General features: G+C 41.3%; 1 protein-coding gene across 5 annotated transcripts in view; it reads left to right on the top strand.

Annotated features, from left to right (window-relative positions):
• PRLR (prolactin receptor) overlaps positions 1 to 15,740 on the top strand; it is a 140,208-nt gene extending 124,468 nt beyond the window's left edge. For all 5 annotated transcript variants that reach the window (XM_033110516.1, XM_033110512.1, XM_033110514.1 and 2 more), the window contains 7 exons: positions 1,450 to 1,582; positions 3,630 to 3,799; positions 7,031 to 7,200; positions 8,579 to 8,720; positions 10,644 to 10,743; positions 11,261 to 11,330; positions 13,072 to 15,740. In XM_033110516.1, coding sequence (XP_032966407.1) covers positions 1,450 to 1,582; positions 3,630 to 3,799; positions 7,031 to 7,200; positions 8,579 to 8,720; positions 10,644 to 10,743; positions 11,261 to 11,330; positions 13,072 to 14,094 — 1,808 coding nt within the window. In that variant the 3' untranslated portion in view covers positions 14,095 to 15,740. The remainder of the gene's footprint in view (positions 1 to 1,449; positions 1,583 to 3,629; positions 3,800 to 7,030; positions 7,201 to 8,578; positions 8,721 to 10,643; positions 10,744 to 11,260; positions 11,331 to 13,071) is intronic.
• Positions 15,741 to 15,874: the final 134 nt, after the last annotated feature.

Raw genomic sequence — 15,874 nt, 5'->3', positions numbered from 1 at the left:
TGTAGCTCAACCCCAGCGCCAACTGTCAGCCTGGCGTCCTCGGCCCCCGCCTGTGCACGATCCTACCAGTCCATTACATTCTTCTCTCTGACCAGTTTCGCCTAGTGCCCCCTCTTCCCAAACGTGCTCTCCTCCAGACTTGCTCTTTCTGATCTGCTGCTTAGCTAGAAGTTCTGGCCCAGGAGCCAGCACGACGGGCGGCAGGACAAGTGCGAGAGAAAAGAAAGAGAACCCCCCCGAGTGGCTGAGACCAACACGTGACCGCTCTCCTCTCTGCCCCTCACTCCCTGAATTAAGTGCTCGGGAAGCCACCGCAGCCCAAGGGCCTGAGTGGGGCTGTCTGTGTGCGTGGGCGTGGCTCCCGAGCCCGCAGCCACCCCGCAGACTCCCAGGGTCCTGACAGATAAGGAAGAGGAGAGGGGCCAGCTCACCAAGGGCTTTGGGGATTAGGCAACTAAAACATTCCGTTCCCTTGACATCGTATCTCCTACATCACCTTTTCTAGGCCTCTACCTTCCAGCTGGAACTGGATGCGGCTCTTAGATAATAATAGCAACCCTCAACCGGGAGAGCAGCTACCCTTCCCCCCACTTCTTACCATGCCTCCTACCCCCAAAAAGGGACATAGAATTAGAAAGAAGTCCTTTGCCCCTCACCACATAGAGACCCAAGGAGAGAGGGAGACATGTAAGAGAAAAGGGGATTAAAAACCAAGATTCAGAAATGGAGGTGGGCACAAGGGGGAGTTATAGTGTGAAACTGGGTCATAGGTCAAAGTTGAATGGCATTAAGGAAAAATGAAGAAGAAAAGACAGGAGAGGATGGGGGAGAGGGAACGGAAGCAGCTGAAGGAGGAGCATCAGTGATACAATGAAAGACCAAAAGATCAGCGATTGAGTCAATTGTGTGCGAATGGCAGAAAGATGTGGATCAGTGAGCAAAGTGCAGAAGTGCCAGAGTATTGTATCAGCAAAGGGGGAGAATTCATTTCACAGTTGCCCTTATGTTGTGGGTGGGTATCCGCTTTATAGACTTCATGGGATTACAGAGGGGCCACACACTCTTGTCCATATGTATCCATCTTACTCTTGATGTTCACTCTTTTTTGAAATTTTACAGTTAGTCACTTGATCCTATGTTACTGGTATCTTCGTCTCACAGTGCATACACACACACCCCCACAAAGTGCTCTCTCTCTCTCTCTCTCTCTCTCTCTCTCTCTCTCTCTTCTTTTCTTCCTCTCTCCATCCTGCCGAATCAGGGCAGCCCACAGAGGAGGGTTGCTAGATGCTAACACTTTAGCATTTCTGAGCACCCCACCTCTAGGCCGACTCCCCCCAAGACTTCATCACTGTCATGTTCCCATCAGTCTGCTTCTGTCACCAGCAGAATGATCTCATGGTTGAATGGACCTTAATATTGACTCCAGTGTCTTCTGGCTTTTTCTAGGACAGTCACCTCCTGGAAAACCTGAGATTTTTAAATGCCGCTCTCCCGAAAAGGAAACCTTCACCTGCTGGTGGAAGCCTGGGACAGATGGAGGACTTCCTACCAATTACACACTGACTTACCACAAGGAAGGGTAAAAACTTCTCTTCTCTCCTGTCAAACCCCACACGAGTGTTCTCACTCTCCAGGCCAAAGCAACACTGGCTGTGAGTTAGAATGACCAGACTTCCCGGATTGACACTAATAAGGCTCATACTTCTGGGGGAAGGGACTCAAATATCCATGTCCACATTCTCCGGTTAACATCCTTAAGGAACTCTCCCACTGTGCATAAGCTCATTCATCACCACAGCAATACAATAAATTGTTCCCCATTAGCCGCAGTTTTGCTTTTCATGGTTTCACTTACCTGCAATCAACCACAGTCCAAAAATATTAAATGGAAAATTTCAGAAACAAACAATTCATAAGTTTTAAATGCCATGCCATTCTGAGAAACATGATAACATTTCACACTGTCCTGCTTCATCCCACCCGGCACATGAGTCACCCCTTTGTCCTCCCTGTATGAGCCACCTGCCCATTAGTCACTTAGTAGCTGGCTATCAGATCCATTGTCTTGGTACCAAAGTGCTTGTGTTCAAGTCGCCCTTATAGTAGCCTGATACTCTGTCACAATACCTGCGTCATTCACTTCACTTCTTCTCATCACATAGGCATTGCATCATCTCACAGCATCACAAGAAGGGTGAGTATAGTACAACGAGGCATTTTGAGAGAGAGAGCTCACATTCACGTAACTTGTATGATAGTACACTGTCGTAACTATTCTATGTTATTATTATTGCTGTTAATCTCTTCCTGTGCCTAATTTATAAATTAAACTTTATCATAGGTGTGTGTGTATAGGAAAAAACAGAGTAGATGTCGGGTTCAGTGCTGTCTGTGATTTCAGGCATCTACTTTGGGTCTTAGAACATATCCCCCATGAATAAGGGGGGACCACTGCAGCAATGTTTCCAATTGCTTGTCCCAAACTTAAGTTGCAGCCCAAGGACACATATGAGTGTTTACTAAATGCTAGTTAATTTTAGATGCTTATCTATAAACCTTGTGCTATTTATATTTTTTTTCAGTAATTGTTACTTTTGCGCCATAAAGATTGTCATGTAATCCTTGACAATCATGGTACAGTAACTTATCAAACTTGTTTCATGTCCAAGACAATAAAGAGCCCTATAAGGAAAGGAAGGTGAGGATTTTTCCTTAGGAAATGGCTGATCCAAGATCTGTGATCTCACAGAGGGCATATTTGGAGCTAAGGTTGCAATGCAGACTAAAAGAGGTCATCTCTGAGTGAGGATTTTGTTACACTTCAATGAGACTTTCCCGGAAATCCAGAGAAAGCTATATCCTTCCTCAGTGAAGAGAATTTTTACTGGTAGCAATAGCTGGCCCACTTCCCAGAGCCTGTACTTGGTTGTACACAAGCTGTCAGCCTCCTGGGACCCAGAGGGGTGTCAAGTAAACAGATTTCAGGAGCTCAAACTGGCAACCCAAATGGAATACACCTCCACACCTGTGCAGTGGGTCTTGTGTTGAGGCCCCCAAGTCTAATGTGAGCAGGCTAATGAGCCACTTGGGCCTGAAATATCACCCTTCACTGTCACATCACTCTGTTGCTGACTTAGTGCAATCTGAAATATGCTGACATCAGGTTTTATTCTCTTTAACCTTTTTTTTAATGAAATGTACTTCAATATATATGTGCGATAAAAGCTGCTTCATGCATGGGCCCTTGGTGCTTATGTGTGGGGAAAAGTCCCTGTTTCCTGAGATGACCCAATGACAGTACCTTGGGTATAGTGGTGCCTTGGCTATTGAAAGTGCAAGTGTTTATTGACAGGGGGTATATATCACAAAGCCCACAAAAAAGCTCTACACAGGAAGGGTTGGTGAGAAGCAGAGTCAGTAAAGCTCTGAAGTGACATTTCCATCCCTTTCCCCATCATTCTCTTCTGTTTCACGCCCAGCTAATACAGACAAGGACAGAAGCTTGGGAAGCTACTCTGTAGCTCTGATCCCCAGAATCCAATGGTACTGATCTACCTATTAAGAAAAAATTAGACTCTTTTTACTACTTTCTTATTCACTCCTAAAATATTTATTACTCATTGCAGAGAAACAGACATCTACGAGTGTCCAGACTACAAAACCGGTGGCCCCAACTCCTGTTACTTTAACAAGAAGCACACCTCCATTTGGACAGTATACATCATTGTAATAAACGCCACGAACCAGATGGGAAGCAGTGCCTCAGATCCACGCTACGTGGATGTGACTTACATAGGTAAGGGGAAGAGCGGTGGGTGAGGAATTTGTTACTGCATTATGGCTCTACCAACAGTCAAGTTCAGTTTGAGTCTTCTTGGCTTATTGATGGATGACCAAAAAGAAGAAGGGGAAAATTCACAATATCCTTGTCAACTGAGTATTTTAAACTAATATTTATTGAGTCATTTATGGCAGGAAGACTGGCATTTAGGGTCCTTGGGTTTCTATGCTTTTCCTTGACCCTTCTTCCCATCCCCTTGCACCCAGCAGGCAGGTTCTAGTTATGCTTCCCTTACCAATCCATCCGTCCTCCTGCAACGAATGTCTCCTTCTCCCTTGACAGCTGAGATTTCTTTTCGCTCTCCCCCTGCAGGACAGAACTGCTGCATGGAGTAGCAGCTCTTAGAGGGAGTTCATCTGCTGTTACACCCACAGGACCAGCTCTAGGTGCTTTGCCCCAAATTCTATTCCCAACGTGCATATTCTTAGCAACTGTAGCTATTTTTAAAAAAAATAGAGAATTTGGAGAGTAAATAGTGCTCCATGGACAGCAGGCTGCAGGCCAAGATCATAAGTAGAATGTTGGGCGATCTCATTAGCAAAGTAAAACACAGTCAGCCTGAGAGTTGTTTCTGGCTTTGCATGATCGACATCGAGCTGCAGGGCAAGTAAGCATCACTGTAGTGGCCTGTACAGTTCAGCAAGGATGACCAAGGGCATGTTAGGACAAGAGATGCCTTGCCCAGGACTGGGCTCAGCCTCATCTTCGAGAATAATCTAGAGAGCAGCTAATTAGATTCAAGTTCACCCCAGTCTTCCCGATTTACCTAACACCACCCAACAAGGAAAACGAGGCTAAGATTCTCAAAAACTCACTTGCATATCATCTCATTGTCATGTTATCAGTGGCTGACCCTTAAAAAGCTTCCAACACCACTAGTCCACATTTGAATATTTTCTCCCCCAGCAAATCATTGCAATGAGTGGAGGGGTGAAAACTGAATTTGAACTGAATTTAAGAAAATCGAAAAGGTAACCCCACTGACAAGTAGGAATAAAATAAATTCCAGTCATATAAATTTACTTGAGATATGAAGTCTTTAAGATGCTAAATGTCAAATAATTTCTTCTTCATGGGCTCTTTCTTGAAATGTCTTGCCCTCAAACATGAAACTATTTAGTATTAGAGAGCAAAACAGTGAAAGCAAGAAAAGTTCTAAAATGAGCAACTGCTATAATGAATGTTATCCACAAAAAAAAAAAACGGGATCACTAAAGTAGAGTAGTATGTTTAAAAAGTGAAATCAATGAGGGCATCAAACTCGCATTGATTCTGGAAGACAAATTCTCTGGTGAAAGTATACGTTGTACTATATTTTTCAAACTAATAAAAGAAGTGCTCATATAACCCTGACACATACAGTGTTAGCGACAGGCCATGGAAGTGCATTTAAATCTCAGTGTTAACTGCAGTACATTTCCCATCAGCCTCACTCTCATCCAGTGATAACCTATAGTACGAAAACACAACATTGGCAATAATGTCTCCGAAACAGACTTTGTTGTTGTTGTCGTCATCGACTAATGTCTATGTTAAAGACAGTTGAAAGCTATGATTCTCAACAGGGACTATTTTGCCTCCCACAGGGTATTTGACAATGGCAGGAGACAGTTTTGATTATCGCAGTCCAGGGAGTGGGGACAGGGAGGTATTACTGGCATCTAATGAGTAGAGGCCAGAGATCCTGCTAAGCATCCCACAGTGATCAGGACAGCCCCCACAACAAAGAATTACCTGGTCCAAAAACAAATAATGCTGAGGTTGAGAAACTGCTTAAAAGGATTCATCCTGAACATTTTACATGCCTTTTTGTACAATATTTTTTTGATGAGAGGCACACAATTTCTCAGTATTGTGTTTAACTTCAAACTTATATTAAAGAACCGATGTTTGTTTAATAAGTACATGTACAATCATCTTTCCTTGGTACTTCCTTAGTAACGTATAAGCAGGAAGATTAGTGGCAAATTTTCTCAAGTTCATTTTATAGGTAATGGTAGGTTGTGATGCCAAGTACACGATAGCGACGCTCTCCCTATGCCACCTGGTGTGGAGACTGATTTGAGGAGGTACTAGATGAACAGAGAAAGTATTAGACAACCCAGACTGAGACGAGGCTTAGGCAAGCCAGCGCTCCGGGCACCTCACACTGAAGGAAGTGCCCACAGGCCTGCATTTGACGGAACCTAAGAGTTAGTGCCTCCTTAAGTATTTTTATTGTGGTACAATACACATAACATAAATTCACCATTGTAAAGTACGTAATTCAGGGGTACGAGCTCATTCACAACGCTGCGCAATCATCACCCCCATCTAGTTACAGAACACTTTCCTCCCTCCAAAGGACACGCCATCCCCATTAGGTAGTCACTCCAGATTTTTTCCCTGACTGCAGCCCCAGAGCGTCCACTAATCTGCTTTATTCTTTATAAATTTGCCTATTCTGGACATTTCACATATATGGAATTATACAGTGTATGGCCTTTTGTGTCTGGCTTCTTTCCCTTAACATAATGTTCTTAAGATTCGTCCACGTGGTAGCATGTATCAGTACGTACTTACTTCCTCTTTGTGGCCGAATAATGTTCCCTTATGTGGATATTGTTTATCCAGTCATCAATTGATGGATATTTGTGTCGTTTACACTTATGGGTTATTGTGAATGGTACTACTACAAACATTCATGTACGAGTTATTTGAACACCTGCTGTCATTTCTTTTGGGTACGTTGGCTAAGGCATGAAATTGATGGGTGACATGGTAATTTTATGCTTAAGTTTTTGAGTAACTTCCAGACTGTTTTCCATAGCATCTGTACCATTTTACATTCTCACCAGCAATGTATGAAGGTCTCCATTTCTCCAACATTCTCCCTTGTTATTTTTCATTTTTTGAATTCCAACCACCCTAATGGGTGTGAAATGGTATCTTAGTATAAGTTTGATTTGCATTTCCTGAATGGCTAATGACGTTGAGGATCTTACATGTGCTTTTTGGCCATTAGTGTCTCCTTAAATTTTGCACCCTACATATCTCCCTTGCTTCGACCTTATCCCAACCCTGCTGATCAACACCTGATACCAAATACAAGGTGTGTCATAACCATGGTGGAGTGAAATGGTAAGTCACATTGTTCTGTGTTCAAATACCTCTTTTACTAAATATGGATTTTCTTTCTATCTGCAGTTGAACCAAACCCTCCTGTGAACCTGACTTTGGAATTAAAACAGCCAGAAGACCAAAAACTGTATCTGTGGATAAAATGGTTTCCACCCACCCTGGTTGACTTAAGAACTGGTTGGCTCATACTCCAGTATGAAATTCGATTAAAACCTGAGAAAGCAGCTGAGTGGGAGGTGAGTTAACCAGAAACTTTTGAAAGAAACCCTATCCTTTGGCAAAGAGGAAGCCCTGGAAACTGAGAACATGTCACTTTTCCTAATTATTAGGCCACTATGTTGCCCTTCTGATGCTGATGTGACCCACCCAGATGTGAACAGGTCTTCTCCCCTGCGTTAGAATTGATGGGGGTGCATCTTCACATCTCTCCCTTCCTTGCACTGAACAGTCTCTTCCATCAGGTTTCCAATCCCTCAGTGTATCTTAGATCTAGACACCTATGAGACTACTTAAACAGCACTACGTGGGAGGAAAAAGAATCTCAGTGTAACCCGTCAACTGCCAACAGCATTTTTATTCACTTTTAAATACTTCAATGTAAAGAAACAGTATGGTAAATTATAGATATTATAATATTCCACTTTTAAATACTTTAGTATATGTCTCTTTTAAAAAGGAAACATTTCCCAACATAACCTAAATAATAGGATCATTCATAGAAAATTAATTAGAATACTTTAATATCATTTAAATAGCCAGTCCATATTTTAATTCCCCAATTGCTTTAAAAATATATATACCTTTAACAGCTAGTTTTTCAAAACCAGAATCCACTCTAAGACCACACATTGTGACTAGTTGTTACAATATCCCTTTATTCTCATCGTGATCAGAAGACTGGGCCACTTTTCCCATAGAAGGTCCTAACTTTTGCATTTGTCTGGTTGGTTCTTTGTGAGGTCTTTTAGCTGATTTCTCTGCCTCCATATTTCCTGTAACCAGACATTAGATCTGAAGACTTGATTAGATTGAGGTTGAACAATTTTGGGCAAGAATACTTTAAAAGTGATATTATATGCTTCATATTGCGTCATATCAGGAGACATAAACCATCTAATTGACCTACCATAAATTATGATAAAATTGACGACTGGAGTAGGGAGCTCACAATCTGGTCCCTTGATTGTAAAGTCACGTTTAATTTGTGCACCATTGTGTCAACATACATGAGTGCCAGTTCTCTTCCATCTATGCTTTATAGCAAACAATAATCCTTGAATCAATTATTTCATTAGGGTTTACAAAATAATAATTTCCCAATTTTATTAACTGGTTACCTTCCATAAAGTAGAATTTAGAAGGTAAGTATTAGAGAGCAGAATATTTGTCTTTCCGAAATAGAGTTACAAATGGAGAGATAGGGAACTTGTTAATTTTTGTGTGAGCAGTGTTTTAGAGAGAAAGGGATGGGCTGAGGGGGTGGAATGGTGAAAGCTAGTATCTACTGGGTCTGATTGTCTGGCCTCCCTCCTCCAATAGTTTATTATCTAAGGGAAACGTCTCTTTCTTCAGAACACAGATCAGAGTGACTTCTGTTTTTCTTGTTCCTCCTAGACTCATTTCGCTGGACAACAAACTCAGTTTAAGATTCTCAGCTTATATCCAGGACATAAATATGTTGTCCAGGTTCGCTGCAAGCCAGACCATGGATTCTGGAGTAAGTGGGGCCCAGAGAGCTCCATCCAGATACCTAATGGTAAGTGTCTTGGCTACTTTTGGCTTATGTTCTTAAATATTTTTAAAACAGAATGAATTTAGTAAATTTGCATGTTTGAACTACTAACAGAGAAACTATTTTGAGCCTAAGTCAGAAGAACGAGTAGAGGTGGGTTTATCATCTCTCTATCCAGCACTAAGACATTTGGAAGTGTAGCAGTGCTCTCTGGGTCACTGTTAGTGAGGACCAGTTTCTAAAATTAAGCTGCAGACATGGGCTTGGTGTATCTCAGAGTGCTTGATGGTCATTCTGCCCTCCCCATCTGCCTCATCCATATCATTTAATCAAGGTCATCATCTAGTTCTCCCAGAATTGGTAAGGTGATATCCCATTTCAAAGGCATGAACTAAACTGATTTTAAGGCTCTGATATCGATTACATGTCCAAAGCACAGTATGTAAGAGGCACTCACTCAATCCTAACTGTAGTTAAATGGTGGTTTCTAAGATATGGCAGCAACCGAAATGCTCATCAATAGATAATTGGATAAAGAAATGTGGTACATATATAATGGAGTATTACTCTGCCATGAAAAAGAATGAAATCTTACCATTTGCAACAACATGGATGAACCTAGAGGATATTAGGTAGGTGAAATAAGTCAGACTGAGAAAGACAAACACTATCATATCTCACTTATATGTGGAATCTAAAGAACAGAATAAATGAATAAACAAAACAAAAATAGACTCATAGATAAAGAGAACAAACTGATGGTTGCTAGATAGGAAGGGGTTGGGATGGGTGAGAAAGGTGATTTATCGGTAGTTACAGAACAGTCACAGGGATGTGAAATGCAGTATGGGGAATATAGTCAATATTGTAAAAATTATGTATGGTGTCAAATGGGTACACGACTTATTGGGGGGATCATTTCATAAATTATATAAATGCCTAACCACTATGCTGTACACCTGAAACTAATAAAAAATAATATGGAATGTCACTATAACTTAAATGTGTTTGTGTGTGTGTGTGTGTGTGTGTGTGTGTGTGTGTGTGTGTGTGTGTAGTCACAGGATATAAAGTACAGCATAGAGAATATAGTCAATGGTATTATAATAGCTATGTACAGTGTTAGATGTGTAGTAGACTTGTTGTGAAACTAATAAAAAATGGTGGCTTGTATTCTACAAGAGAATGATTCATCTTGCATTTCTAAAGTACTTTTCCGGTTTACAAAGTCCTTACCTTGTGTGGCCCTCCCAACCCTCAGGTATTCAGAGACAATATAATTACCGTTAGGAATTAAAAGTGAGGAAACAAGTTCAGTGAAGTTAGAAGTCTTATCCAGAACCACATGGTGAAGCCTAGTGCTGTGACAACTTGCCTGGCCCGAATATCAAGGCTTGCACTGGCTTGGCATACTGGAAAGAACACTGAATTGTGGGTTATAAGACTTACATGCATCTTATCCAGCCCTGGCCCTTCCTAAGTAAAAGCACAGAATCTAGAGGCAAACACCTGGATTCAAATCCAAGACTGCAACTTTATAGTTACATGCCAGTGGGTAAATCACTCTCTGAGTCTCATCTTCACGTACAGGGCGAAGTATGTAAAGACCTTAACACCATTGATGGCCTTTAGTAAGAACTTAATAAATGTTAACTTATATTTTTATTACTCCAATGGACCATGTGACCTTGAATTTCCTCTGAGTATCAAATAAAATAACATGTAAAAGGATTTTGAAAAGTGTAAATATATACAATATTTTAAAATTTAAGAATATTAGAAAAATTAAACCCATCGTTAATGCTAGTTTAGATTGCTGTTCAAATCAAAAGAAGTGTAGGCGGGGGGGGAATTTATGTTCAAAGTTTTATTCATTAGTTTTTGTTAGTCCGTTTGTATTTAATGATGCTGTATGTGATCAAAGCTTTCTGGCTGTTTGCTTTTTAGATTTCACCATGAAAGATACTACTGTGTGGATCTTTGTAGCTGTTCTTTCTGCTGTCATCGGTTTGATTATGGTCTGGGTAGTGGTTTTGAAAGGCTACAGGTACTTCATTGTCTGTCAACCTTCCTCCCAATCATGGTGGTCAGGGATGATGGTAAAAAAAAAAAAAAGAAAGAAAGAAAGAAACAAACAAACAATACAGAGATGATGGAAGATAAGCACCTCATTTAGCGATTAGAGCAGTGCATACACCCCTTAAAAAATCTTCTATCAATGCTACCAAAAGTTGCAAAATGCACTCATTTGAAGCTGGTGCTCTTTGCATCAAACTGCAGCTGACAGTTGGGAAATAGTAAAAATCTGTCAAGAGCACCTAAAATCAAGAGAAGTAAATAGTCCAACGAATTCACTAGTTTCAAAATCGCCTCCTCAGTTAGCCAGAGCTAATTTTGATGTTGGCCTCTAAAATTATTAGTTGTCTTCACCATTGACTGTCAGTTTCTTATAGCCCCAGGACTCCTATAGAGTCCAGGCAACAACTATTTAGAGATAACACTAACCTTTCGGAAATTACTCAATGAGATGAGTCATTTATCCTATCTCACAAATTATTTTATAGCATGGTGACCTGCATCCTTCCACCAGTTCCTGGGCCCAAAATTAAAGGATTTGATACTCATCTGCTGGAGGTAAGTGCCAGAGGTGGAAAAGGTATTATGACTCACTGCTTTGTAATACTTACCTTCACATATGCACACACAGTCTCCATCAGTTCAGCCTGGCCGGCTCAGTCATCCTTACCTCCTTCTTAGCATGTGTGTTTACAGAAAGATGTGTGTTTATTATCAGACACTAAAAGTCAGAGGGAAAAGAAAGAAAGCCAAGGAAACATGAAAACACATAGCTAGATTTACCAAGTCTATCCATAAGCACATATGTAAACATTTTGTACAAATAATCAATTTAGAAAGAGGGTAAATATTTTGTTTAATCCAAAAGAGGGACCTACTATGACTCCCTCTATCATACTTTGGTAAAAGCGTTTGCTTGAATGTTCTTCACATAAGGCTGTAACAGAATATCCTGTTGCAAGTTTTGCTCTGTTTGAGCATTCTGTTGAGCCTGGATCAGGACCATGGGGCTGGTGTTTGCCAGGGCCCAGTTAGTCTGATTCAAGTGGAAATTAAATTTAAGTGTTTCGAATAAAAAGAGGGGTTAGGACATTTTAAATTTTTCTGCAGGTTGAAATATATAGTTTCAATTTGACCTTAATACTGATATATATATAAAAGCAATTACCTTTGTATTGCATCACTTTACTCAGCCACTGTAAGGCTAACAGCCCAAGAACGTGAGAAGTGGGTCCCAGAGAATTTGCCTTGACTGCATTCACTTTGCAAATATCAGAGCAGGGACTAGCACCCCAGAATTTGAGCTCCTAGTACAGTGCTCTCACTCCACTCTCCAGTCTTTAGCACTGACCTTTATAGAACCAGAGTGAACATCTCAGCTAACTAAATTAACTACTATCTATTTGACATTGTAACCACAGAAACTTAATGATAAACTTTTTTGTGTGTCAAAAAAATGTTCTTTTTTTTCCTCAATCACATTAACTCCAACTCTCAAAAGAACCCTTATATGGTACTGTTATTCTCATTTTACAAATGGAGAAACTGAGGATCATTGAGCAGCTTGTCCCAAGCCAATACCCTTTAATAAGTGATAAAGCCAAAGTTTAGGCACCAGTACCTGACCAAAGTCAGAGGATCAGGAAGAAGAGTGGAAAGAAAGAGAAGGCAGGAGGAAGGAGAGAGAAGGAGAAGAATCGAGATGAGAAGGAGAAGGGAGAGGAATAGCAGGAGAGGGAGAGAATGTGCGTTAGCAGGAAGAGAAGGAGAAAGGAGAAGAGGGTGAGGAAATGGAGTAGAAGGAAAGGTAAAAACAGGATAGGAGGACAAGGGAGGGAGAAGAAGGGAGAAGTAGGAAGAGGAGAAAGAAAAGATGAGAAGCAACGTACTACTTCCGGACTCTAGAAAGTAAGCGACCAGCAACCAGATCTCAGAGCCAGTGAACCCCAAAGTGGTGAAAGTGCGTATGAGCACTGTGATTTTAGATATTTCACCAACTTTTCTTATTTAATGATTTTATGTTTATTATCTGTGCACATACTACTTGCCCATTAAAGTCGTCATATTATTGCTTAGAGAGAAGCTAAGTTAACATCACGAATTGACTTAAGAAAACCATTAGATGAGTAGTAGTCTAGGAAGTGATTAAAGATGGCCGGGTACACAAGTGTCTAAAGTTTGGGAAATTCTGCTAGACGGTTACCACATCCAACCTGCTCAGGGTCATGAACACAGCAGGCTAGGGTGTGATGCTGATTAGAGATGCTATGAAGCTAACAGCCATCTCTCCATTTGATAGAAGGGCAAGTCTGAAGAACTACTGAGTGCCCTAGGATGCCAGGACTTCCCTCCTTCTTCTGACTGTGAGGATCTGCTAGTGGAGTTTCTAGAAGTCATCGACAGTGAGGACCGGCACCTGATGCCAGCCCATTCCAAAAAATACCCGAGTCAAGGGGTGAAGCGCACACACCTGGATCTCGACAGTGACTCTGGCCAGGGCAGTTGTGACAGCCCATCCCTTTTGTCTGAAAAGTGCGAGGAACCCTGGGCAAATCCCTTCCCGTTCCACACTTCTGAAGGCATTGAGAAGCCAGAGAGTCCTGAAACAAATGGTACCCATACCTGGGAGCCCCAGAACACAGGCTTGGAAGGCAAAATGCCTTATTTCCATGCCAGTGGATCCAAATCAACATGGCTTTTACCACAGCCCCCCAGGCAGCACAACCCCAGGTCTTCTTACCACAACATTAGTGACGTGTGTAAGCTGGCCATGGGCACAGCAGGTGTATCGGGCACTTTGGTGGACAAGACAGACACACATGCTTTAACATCCTCGAAAACCACTGAGACTGGAGGGGAGGAAAAGGCAGGCGAGCAGAGAGAGGTTGAAAGCTCTCATTCCCAGACTGACCCAGACACTGCCTGGCTGCTGCCCCAGGAGGAAACCCCCTTTATTTCTGCCAAACTCTTGGATTATGTGGAGATTCACAAGATCAACAAAGATGGAGCTCTATCATTGCTCCCCAAACAGAAGGAGAACAGCAACCAGACAGAGAAGCCCAGCACTCTGGAAACCAGTAAGGAGTACGCTAAAGTGTCCAGGGTGATGGATAACCACATCCTGGTGTTAGTGCAGGGTCCCTGCCCTCAAAACCTGGCTTTGTTTGAAGAACCAGCCACAGGGGCTCCATCATCCCTTCAACAGAATCAAGCTGAGAAAGACCTGGCCTCTTTCACTGCAACACCAAGCAACTGCAAACTCCAAACGGGTGGGTTGGACTACCTGGATCCCGCGTGTTTTAAGCACTCCTTTCAGGGATAGCTTGATTCATGGAATGATAGGCTAAAATGTGATTTTGTTTTTTTCGGGTAACACTAAAGAGTACCTGAAACGCACTCTACTAGAGACTGTGCAAAAATGCGGTTAGAATGACACTACTAAAACTCACGCTTCACTCCTTTTCATGCTCCATTTTCAACCCGTTGCCTCTTTCTCCAACAGCTGATTCCAGAACAAATGATTTTGTTTCCTAACTGTGATTTGCAGATTCACTTTTTGTTGTTAGTTATAAAGTTACGTGTTCCGTGAAATAAAAGCACTGTGCTTAGTCTCCTGAGGGACAGAGCCGATAGGTTTATCGTATCTTCTGAAAAAGGCTTTCATGGTTTGTTCTGTGACAGAAGGAAATGAAATAGTTAAAATAGTTCACCACAGGAAAGTGATGGATATGAGACAAATGCCATGAAAACCAATTGCTTCACCTTTGCACTCCTCTTCCATTTTATTAGGATTCACCAACTACATTTTTAAAAAGAATGCATTCCAGAACACCTGACAAATTGTTTACATCAGTTCCTATTACCTTAGTGATATACTGCTGATATGCAAGTAAAAATGATGCCTCCATTTTTTTTCTTAAAATAGTTTGGATTTGTTAAACATAGATATCCCCACCACCACCCATCCACCCACCCCCCAGAAAAACCTATTTCATTCTAAAGCCTCTAGAGAATATAGTTTTGGAAAGTGGAATTTTCTTACACAAGAGGCAAATGAGTTTCATGTGGTAAATACTTCTAAAATGTTCTCCTGCTTCACTTCAGAATGATAGATAATTTATTTTATACCCTGGACTTCCCTTAGTGAAAACAAAATCCCAAAAGACTAACTTTAATTTAAAAGATCATCACAGCAGCATGTTAATGGAGATACTGCCTTACTGTACATACAAATTCTACTTTAATACAAACCCATACGTTTAACAGTGTATTTTGAAGACTATTTTTCTATCACTTAGATAAAATAAAAGACTATTTTCTATGTTCCCAGTACAGCTGTTTACGTATTCAGTGGGTACAGTACTTTCTGCTATGAGGCTATAATGAGTATTTACAGTACATAGTAGCTGTATGCAGTCCCTGTTTGTGGAGTCAAATGCCATACTAACCCACACCCCACTGAGGAGTATGAACTGGATGGCAATATTTAATTTCCACCACAGTGTGGTATAGTTTATCTGATTCTTTTACCTCTGGGATACGTTAAACAACCACCACCAACCTAGAGTTTTAGAGCTCTCTGCAGACCAGAAATTACTTCTCCTGCAATTTAGGGCTACTTTGGAGCTTCTACTCTGTGTGAATATTCATGAAGCCACTATGAAGAAGGAGAGGGGTGACCTCTAACATACTGTTTTAGCAAGAGGGTTTTTGTTTTGCCTTGTTTTTCTGAGCAATCTTGGGCAACAAAGAAATTTTAAGCAAAGCCAGGAGTTATATCTCTCTGGAGTAGATCCACTTGCAAAATCTTGGCAGAGGCAGAGACAACACTCATGTCAAATTGTCCAAATAAAAGTTCTAAGAAACCTAGGATCTGTGGAGTGGTGGGAACAGCTACAAAGGGCAGGCAATAGTAGAACTGTGTTTCCCCGAAAATAAGACCAGGCCAGACAATCAGCTCTAATGTGTCTTTTGGAGCAAAAGTTAATATAAGACCCGGTCTTATAGTAAAATAAGTCTGGGTCTTATATTAATTTCTGCTCCAAAAGATGCATTAGAGCTGATTGTCCAGCTAGGTCTTATTTTTTGGGAAACACGGTAAG

Source organism: Rhinolophus ferrumequinum, chromosome 7 (assembly GCF_004115265.2).
Source record: "Rhinolophus ferrumequinum isolate MPI-CBG mRhiFer1 chromosome 7, mRhiFer1_v1.p, whole genome shotgun sequence".
NCBI classification, from domain to species: domain Eukaryota; kingdom Metazoa; phylum Chordata; class Mammalia; order Chiroptera; family Rhinolophidae; genus Rhinolophus; species Rhinolophus ferrumequinum.
The sequence above is the reverse complement of the archived record's forward strand: the minus strand, read 5'-3'. Positions and strand labels throughout refer to the sequence as shown.